The sequence below is a fragment of the Lathyrus oleraceus genome, chromosome 6 (assembly GCF_024323335.1).
Source record: "Lathyrus oleraceus cultivar Zhongwan6 chromosome 6, CAAS_Psat_ZW6_1.0, whole genome shotgun sequence".
NCBI classification, from domain to species: domain Eukaryota; kingdom Viridiplantae; phylum Streptophyta; class Magnoliopsida; order Fabales; family Fabaceae; genus Lathyrus; species Lathyrus oleraceus.
This window is the reverse complement of record NC_066584.1, coordinates 63,448,988-63,458,651: the sequence shown is the minus strand read 5'-3', so window position 1 is coordinate 63,458,651 and position 9,664 is coordinate 63,448,988. Positions and strand designations below refer to the sequence as shown.

The 9,664-nt window shown below is 35.7% G+C and overlaps 1 protein-coding gene across 1 annotated transcript; it reads right to left on the bottom strand.

Annotated features, from left to right (window-relative positions):
- Positions 1-201: 201 nt before the first annotated feature.
- LOC127094040 (serine/threonine-protein phosphatase 7 long form homolog) lies at positions 202-1,552 on the bottom strand. The gene is made up of 3 exons (XM_051032910.1): positions 1,423-1,552; positions 880-1,240; positions 202-236 (listed from the first exon to the last, which is right to left on the bottom strand). The coding sequence occupies exons 1-3, from the start codon at positions 1,480-1,482 to the stop codon at positions 202-204; spliced, it is 456 nt and encodes a 151-aa protein (XP_050888867.1). The 5' UTR covers positions 1,483-1,552.
- Positions 1,553-9,664: the final 8,112 nt, after the last annotated feature.

Here is a 9,664-nt window from a genome sequence, read left to right as displayed (position 1 = left end):
GCAAAGTCTCTCCAGTCCGAAAAATCCCACTGTGCATCGACCCTTTTTTGATGCCAAATTCCCAAACATGTGGGAGACTCTGGGATATGTTGTACCATTCCGAACTGCAGTTTGACCCTGTCACTTTGGTGCATTTCAACTGTAGTGAATCGGATAATTGGAGTCTTCGCTGTCCAAACTGCAGCATCGTCATGGTTCACATCATGATCCAGATCCAGATATGGCCTCCATACAAACTGGAAAAAAATAACAAATCGTTAGATGAGAAATAATTTGAGAACTATTTTAAGATTAACTATAGTTTGGTAGGAGTATTACATCGTCATGTCCAATGTGATCCAATAGATTTCGATAGACTACAATAGCGTGTTTCGGACACCTATTGTAGTTCATTCCCCTTACTGACCACCTAAGATAAAAAAAAAGGAGTGAAAAATATTATTTACTGTTAATTTAAATAATAGATATAATTAACAAAATGGTAAATAGTAAAGTGGTAGACTTACTTGGTTGCAAAGGGGAACGCGAATGGACGTTCATTTTCTGGGGCGAGCGACGGCATCCTAGACCACCCCCAAGCTTGAAGCAAATAAGCACATGAAAAAAAAGTACAGGTATTCTTTTTTGCATTTTTACACAATGCACTATATAGATGGGCCAACACAGCTGAACCCCAACTATAAGTGTTTACCTTATTGATGTTGCATAATAAAGGTAAATACATTATATTCACAGAATTACCTGTACTTTCTGGAAACAAAAAGTTACCAAATAAAATCATAATATAACACCGAGTTTTTATTATCTTCTCATACTCGGTTGAATCTTCAGACAGTACTATACTGTTATAATATTGTCTAAGGTATTTTAAATTTATACCTTGCCCCCTTGCTTGACTGGATGTGTCTCCCTCAGGTTCGTCATCTAACAAAGGGGCACCCAGTAATTCATTGCATATGTCGTTGACATGGTTAACTTTCCCATTGACTGCCTTTCCATCTATACGAAGGCCCAACAGCATGTACACGTCCTCAAGTGTGACGGTACACTCACCAATCGGAAGGTGAAATGTGTGGGTCTCGGGTCTCCACCTCTCCAACAAAGCTAGGATGAACTTGTAGTCCACCGAGTACGAAACAATGTTTAGGAGATTTCCAAATCCACATCCTCTAATATATGGTTCTATTAAAGGATCGTGGGGTACATATTCATGTACACGACATCTAAACCGCTTCGGATCCTAATAACAAAAAAACAAAAATACAATTAGTAGAAGAAATACATTCTAAAGAAATATGTACAACATGTAATCCATAAATAGAAACTAAAAAGAAAGAGATTTGTTTGAAAGGTATAACACAAAGAACACAGAGATATTACAAGTAATCCATAAATAGTAACTAAAAGAGAGAGATAACATACAAATGTCGAGATATTCTCGATTGTGCCTCTGTGTTCATCGCCCATAGTTAACAAAGACATGATTCGATTTTGCAAAGCTTAAGTTTGTTAGATGAAAGAAATGTGGTAGAAGGAAAGAGTGTGATGAAGATGGTTTGATAATGTTGATATGAGAGGGTATTTATAGATGAATAAATGAGTAGGTTTAGAAACTATAATGAATTACTATTGGTTGCATGCAACGGCATAAGAGGTTAAAAACCTAGTGAATGACAAAAGAGGAAAAATCAATGACACAAAGTGAAAGGGAATCTAGCATAGCATGTGTGAATGACAAAACTAGCATAAGGGAATCTAGTAGGCGCATGTGAAGAAATCACATGCAATAGGAGGAGGAGCCTTTCCTAATGGCGCCTACATGTGATTTTTCACATGCAAGGAGGTGGCGCCCTTCCTCTAGGCGCCTAAGTGTAAGCCTTAGGAAGAGGCGCCCAAACCATTGGCGCCTATGCATTATTTAAGGAAGAGGCGCCCAAACCATTGGCGCCTATGTTTTTGCCAAGGGAATGGGCGCCTATGTTTAGTGTTAGGTCACTGAATAAATTAGGGCACAGAGATTCCTGATTCCCTCTGTATTGAGTATTCTTTTCACTCTTCCGTCTTCAATCTTTTCACTCTTCCCTCTTTATGTTCAGTCTTTCCTTTGCGTGCAAGTATAGTCAAGTCTGTACAGACTATTATGAATTTATTAATGCATTGGCCAAGTATTTATATTTTGCGGTTGAACAAGATTTACAAATCAGTTAGTTCAATTCCATTCAACACAATGTCTTCCACACAACAATATATGATCAGTGCACATGTTGACGGTGAAATATTTGATCATCAGTTGTTCGGTTTTTGTTTTCGAGACACACAAGTGACTCGTTTTACAATAAATCGGCGATCAAATTTTTCACACCTAAAACAAAGAATAGAAAAGAAGTTGCAGTCCAATAATGTCGGTCAGATCATCTATAAAAATCCAGTTTGTTTTGCAGATAACCAGGTAAAATTCTATCAAAGGAAGATTCGAGATGATGATGATGTTCAACATATGTTTGGCAGTCACGAACAATCCGGTTATAACGATATAGAGTTGTATATATTACCACATCAACAACAGGAGTCCCAGTACATTAATCAGTCACAAGTGTTTTCTGAGACTGATGATGAACAAGTTGAGGTGAATGTTCCAGACGATGAAGAAGAGGAACCTGAGATCATCGTTGATTCGATGGTGAACGCTGAAGAGGAAGAGGAGGCAATACCAGTAGGTCATGTATATTGCCCACCCCAACACATGACAAGGTTAAATTTGGGTTCGGATGAACCTTCGGGAGATGTATGGTACAATCCTTACGTGCAAATGCAAGGATCTCTGAAACAAGGAGACACATTTCGCACAAAAGAGGAATGTGTAAAAGCCATAAAAAAATTCCACATGGAACTAGCAGCAGATTTCATAGTTGACAGAACTGATGCATTGAGGTATAAAATTTATTGTCCGAATGAGCACTGTCTTTTTAAGTTGTCAGCTTCGTACAGGAAGAGAAAGGAGTCTTAGGAGATTGGATCAATGGGTCCAGATCACACATGCATCCTGACCAACCCAATGCAGGATCATCGCAAATTAAGCTCCCAACTAATATGCGATGAAATATTGTCTGTCATTGCCGATAATCCGTCTTTAAAGGTGAGTACAATAATCTCGCATATTAGGGCAGAGTACAACTACACACCATCATATAGGAAGGCATGGATAGCTAGAACAAAAGCTGTTGAAAAAGTGTTTGGCAATTGGGAGGAATCTTACAAACAACTTCCAAAATACATGTTCGCTCTAAAACACTATGCTCCCGGTACAATTTTCAAGATGGAAACATTGCCCGCATATACACCAAATGGTACATGTGCTATTGGAAATAGAATATTTCACCGTCTATTTTGGGCGTATCAACCGTGTATCACAGGTTTTTCTTTCTGTAAACCAATTATACAAATTGATGGTACATGGTTGTATGGAAAATACAAAGGAACGTTATTGATGGCAGTGGCGCAAGATGGGAACAGCAATATTTTTCCGATCGCCTTTGCCTTAGTTGAAGGGGAGACAGCTGAGGGATGGAGTTTTTTCCTAAGAAATCTCCGATTGCACGTAGCACCTCAACCTAACTTGTGTTTGATCTCTGATAGACACCCCTCAATCATCAGTGCATATAATAACATTGACAATGGCTGGCAAAATCCTCTTTCTACGCATGTGTTTTGTATTAGACATATTGCTCAGAATTTCATGCGAGAAATCAAAGATAAGACGTTGCGTAAGAAGGTTGTCAATGCAGGTTACGCATTGACGGAACCTTCTTTCAAACACTACCGCGACGAAATAAGATTGTCGAACGAAGATGCGGTTCGGTGGATTGATAGTATTCCGTTGGAGAAGTGGACTAGGGCATACGACGGCGGACAACGTTGGGGCCACATGACAACAAATCTTGTGGAATCAATGAACTCTGTCTTCAAAGGAATTCGTAACCTACCAATAACCGCTTTGGTCCAAGCTACATATTTCAGGCTTGGGGCGTTGTTTGAAACCAGACGATCAAAATGGAGTTCTGTGTTGCAATCTGAACAGTTGTTTAGTGATGCTTCAATGAAATTCATCAAACATGAAGCTGCCAAAGCAAACACACACGTGGTTACGGTATTTGACCGAACAAAAGGTTGGTTTAGTGTTGCCGAGTCCATGGATCACAATGAGGGCATGCCAATGGGACAGTACAGAGTTGAATTAGATAGAGGTTGGTGCGACTGCGGAAGGTTCCAAGCCTTCCGTACCCCCTGCTCCCATGTCATAGCGGCGTGCTCAAAGGTTCGAAGAGATCCATCCTACTTGCTATCTGAAGTTTACAAAGTCGCCAGCCTTTCAAATGTTTATAAAATTAGTTTTTCAGTAGTGGCAAAAGAGGATTATTGGCCAGAATATCAAGGGGACATCATCTGGCACAACGAAGTTATGCGAAGGAAGAAAAAGGGTCGCCCTAACAGCACCCGAATTCGAACCGAAATGGATACGGCGAACAAAATGGTTAGACTATGTAGTTCATGCCGTCAACCAGGTCACAATCGTAATAACTGTCCTAGTGTTAGAACTAGCACAACCAGATAAATTCAGATGTACGTCTATTGCTATATATGGAAACTTAAATTTATTTCAAAGTACCTCTGTTGCAATATATGGAAAATTAATTTTACTTCATAGTAGACGGCTTTGACGAAAAGACAGTTGTTCATAAAAAATAACACAAACAATTAAAACAACTAGAATACAAAAACTATGCGATTACAACCATCAAAACAATTTTGAACATGTACTGCATCATCCTACGAGCGTCTTGGTCGGTCTTAATATCCACCCATTCACGCACTTCTCCGCTTTGGTTGAACGTGGACACAAGCCATTGTATTCTTCTAATCCGTTCACCCTCTCCAATTTCGCCCTCTAACCAACTATACAACGTCCGATTAAGACGTTCAAACGTATCTGTGTTCCAAAGTCAAACCTGTATCGGAGCCGCAACGGCAGAAAATATTACATCAGCATTTCGTTTTTGAATATATCTAGACATTGTTAAAACAAAGAAAATCAAAAATGATGGTTGCACTAGACTAGAAGATGAGTTTGAGTGAAAATATAAACTGAGAGATGAATTTGACTGAAAATTTGTATGCAAGGTGATCGTATTTATAGAGGCGATAAATCAGACACAGAAGACACACAGAAGGGCCCCTAAAAAAGACACACAAAAGAAACTAAAAAACCCTAGCACACACACACACAGGCGCCAACCCAAGGGGCGCCTTCCCACTAGGGCACACACATAGGCGCCAGCCTTAGGGGCGCCTCCCTTAGTGGGAGGCTAAGGCGCCAACCCTAGGGGCGCCTCCCTTAAGGGCACCCAAGGGCGCCAACCCTAGGGGCGCCTCCCTTAAGGGCACACACAAGGGCGCCAACCCTAGGGGCGCCTCCCTTAAGGGGGCTCTAACTAAGGCGCCTGCCCCTTTGGCGCCTGCCTTTAAGGCTCCTGAAATTTTTAAGGGATGCGCCCACTCCTCCGGCGCATCCCTTAAAAAACATGGTTATTTTGGAAAATATTTTGAAAATCTGGTTATTATCGTATTTAATTTCAAAATCATGGTTATTTTAAAAAAAAATTCAAAATTAAGAGTACATTGATCTGTGAAAAGTTTAAGCTTCTATTCTTGATTGATTAATAAAAATTATTAATTTGCCTTTAAAAAAAATCAAAGTGAATAATTCTAAAACAAAGAGAGTATACAAACAAATTTTTTGTTATGTATTTTAGATAGATGAAAGTTGAGGAAGTTTAATCTTAAATTCAAACGGATATGGCTTATAATATAGTTTTCTTGATCAAACATTTATACTCGTTTGAATTTTTAATTTCAACTTTCATTTTGCCCTATATTCTAACTACTTGACTATTTTGAATGCTGCTATCTGCTTGGCTATATATATATATATATATATATATATATATATATATATATATATATATATATATATATATAATATATATATATATATATATATATATATATATATATATATATATATATATATATATTATATATATATATATATATATATATATTATATATATATATATATATATATATATATATATATATATATATATATATATATATATATTTGTGTCATTATTTTGTTTTCTTTAAAAATATACATTATATTGCTGATGAGTTTATGGGCTCTTATTTGATTTTTGTAGGTAAGGTACTAAATTTTTTTAAATTGAAGTTGTGTTTGCACCTATTACATTATACAACTGACAACTTCGGAAAATTTAAGAAGTATGCAACCACTAAGAAAGTGATGAAGGTAAGAGGAATATTCATACAACTTCAAAAAATTGAAGAAGTATGGAACTTCTCTCTTATTTTCATTATTTTGCATCTCATTATACAAGATGAAGTTGTAGCTTGTTCCCTAATTTTTAAGGTTAGTTGTTGATCTCAACGATGATAATTGATCTCAACTTAATTTTGAGATGATAATTATGAATTAATAGAGGATATCTTAGACAATAAATAAAAATTCAATAAAAGCATTATTAAGCATAAAAGGATACATTCACTACGATGCTTATTATATTTAGATCGATAAAAAAAACAATGTTTCACGCAATATTTTAAAAACTGGATCGGAGATGGAATCAGTGAAACTTGTGGTTTAAGGTTTAATTATCTCAACCGGTTAAACGTACGATCGAACCGTTTATTAAGTAAACTAATAATATGAAACTAAATTTCATAGATATGTCAAACATAATCATATATTCACAACTTAATAAAATAAATATTTCAAAAATTCATTACAAAGTTAATACAACAATATCGATAATACATATAATAACATAATATAGTTCTACATTTCATTTCAACTTTCATTTAAGAATAATTTGATCAAATTAAAAAATTAAATAAATAAAGTTAAACTAATTCAAACCAAAATTAAAATAATATAATATAATAACTAAAATAAAATTCAAATAATTAAGAGTACCTAAATTAAATAAGATAGAATACTAAAAATAAATAATACAATATACTTCATTAAACAACAAAAAAACGAATTTTAGTTGAACTACGACAAACAAGTCTTAAATGACAACAAACAATATTGATTTGAACGAATCAATATTGAGTTGGATATCATGATTATGTTTAAAAAGAGACGGTGTGATGACGATGTAGTGTGGTGGAAAGAAACACTATAATAGAGTGACAAAATTTAAAAGTTTATATGGTTGTAAAAAAACATAGACTTTTTTTGTGTGATTGAGGAATGTGTGTTAAATATTGATATTGACATATTAAAATTAGAAAAAAAAGATTAATTTTATGCATTTTTTTAATCAGGCGGTTTTACAAAACCGATTCTAGTTCTTTGGTTCAAATGGTTTTGGACGGTTCAATCTAGTTTTTCCAACCGGTCCAACTGGATGAACTGGCCGATTTGATCCGATTTTTAAAACATTAATTTATACGTATTTTGATATCAATGGGACATATATTGAACAAAAAATAAACACACAAAGTAGAGATAGAGCAAGAGGAAGTAATTTCTCAATTGTATTTAATTTTTCTGATCTGATGATTTTCAATCCATAGCTTGCATGCCTTTATATAGGCTTTGAATTCACAAAACTTAATGGCTAAGCTACTTAAAATGTAAGTATTTAATTTAGGCGGTGATACAGGCTGGCCACTACTTTTCCTTTCTTAATTTATAAGTTTAGTGCTAATGGATAATATATGTAGTTTCTAAATGCTTCTAGTTAATACCATTTTTATATCCTAAATCTCCTCACTACTTCTACTTCTTTCTTGATTTAATTCCAACATTGCCTCCCTTAAATCAAGCTTTCATATTTATCATTCCAAGCATCTTCTTCAACTTGTAAAATAACTCAATCTTTAGAGGCTTTGTAAATATATCTGCCATTTGTTCTTCAGTTGGACAGTACTCGATCACCACTTCTTTTTCTGTTATCAACTCTCTTATCTTATGAAACCGAATATCAATGTGCTTGGAACGTCCATGAAAAACCGGATTCTTACTCAGTGCAATTGCCGACTTGTTGTCGCAATATATCTTTGTAGGACTATTCTGCTTCTGATGTATCACTTCTAAAATTCTTCTCATCCATACGGTTTGAGTAGCACAACTGGTTGCTGCAATATATTCTGCTTCTGCAGTAGAAAGTGCAACAACTGGTTGTTTCTTCGAAGACCATGAAATTGCACCTGTTCCTAAATGAAATGCGTACCCTGACGTGCTTTTTCTTGTTTCTATATCTCCAGCCCAATCACTATTTGTGTATCCAACAAGTTCCACTTCATTATTACTAGCATAAAAAATTCCATCAGTCAGTGTACCTTTGATATAACGAAGAATCCTTTTAGCTCCTTGCCAATGACTAACATATGGTTCTTCCATGAATCTGCTGAGCAATCCAACTCCATAAACTATATCTGGTCTTGTCGCAGTCAAATATCTCAGGCTTCCGATCAAACTTTTATATTGGGTTGAGTCTACCTTTTTTCCATCATTTTCTCTTGTCAACTTCAACTTTTCTTTAACAGGTGTGTAAACAGGCTTTGAGTGTTCCATCTTGAACTTCTTCAAAATATCACTTGCATACTTTTTTTGAGAAATGAAAATTCCACCATCTTGTTGGAGGACCTCAATGCCAAGGAAATAAGACATTAGGCCCAAATCTGTCATTTCAAAATGCCGAATCATAGCCTCCCTGAATTTTGTAATCATTTCTGAATTATTTCCATTGAAAATCAAGTCATCAACATATAGGCACACAATAAGGACATCTCCAGGATCCATGTATTTGATATATAACGTGTGCTCGTGAGGACATCTCTGAAAACCATTCTTCACAAAATAAGAATCAATTTTGTTATACCAAGCTCTTGGTGCCTGCTTTAAGCCATACAATGCTTTCTTCAACCTATAGACTTTATCTTCCTTTCCTTTTACAACATATCCTGCAGGTTGCTCAACATAGACTTCTTCTTCCAGATTACCATTAAGAAATGCAGACTTAACATCCATTTGATGTAGCTTCCAACTATTTTGAGTTGATATCGAAATAAGCATTCTAATTGTATCTAACCTTGCAACAGGTGCAAATACTTCAAAGTAATCAATACCTGGTTTTTGCTTATATCCTTTTGCCACCAACCTTGCTTTATACCGATCAATCTCACCATTGGGTTTGTACTTTGTCTTGTATACCCACTTCACTCCTATAGCTTTCTTGTCTGCTGGTAACTCTGTCAGCTCCCATGTTTGATTCTTCTCAATTGCATTGATTTCTTCATTCATAGCTTTTCTCCAATTTTCATCATCAGCTGCTTCTTCAAAAATAAATGGCTCACAATCTGCAAATAAAGCAAAGTTGATAATCTCTTCATCAGATGGGTCATTATCATTACCCAAAACACAATCTTGCAATCTGGCTGGTAATCTACGTGGCCTTTGTTGCCTGTTGGATGTTTCTGGCTCATCAGGCGTTGTTTGTTGTCTGTTGGATGTATCTGGCTCATCAGGTGTTAGATTATATTCATTTACCTCTTCGTAATCATTTGAAGTTACTAT

Excerpts from the sequence above, each read along its gene's own strand:
- LOC127094040 (XM_051032910.1), bottom strand. The coding sequence starts at position 1,482 with ATGTCTTTGTTAACTATGGGCGATGAACACAGAGGCACAATCGAGAAT. Across the intron at positions 1,241-1,422 it reads TCGAGAATATCTCGACATTT|GATCCGAAGCGGTTTAGATG; the intron begins GTATGTTATCTC and ends TTTTGTTATTAG. Across the intron at positions 237-879 it reads CAGTCAAGCAAGGGGGCAAG|TTTGTATGGAGGCCATATCT; the intron begins GTATAAATTTAA and ends ATTTTTTTCCAG.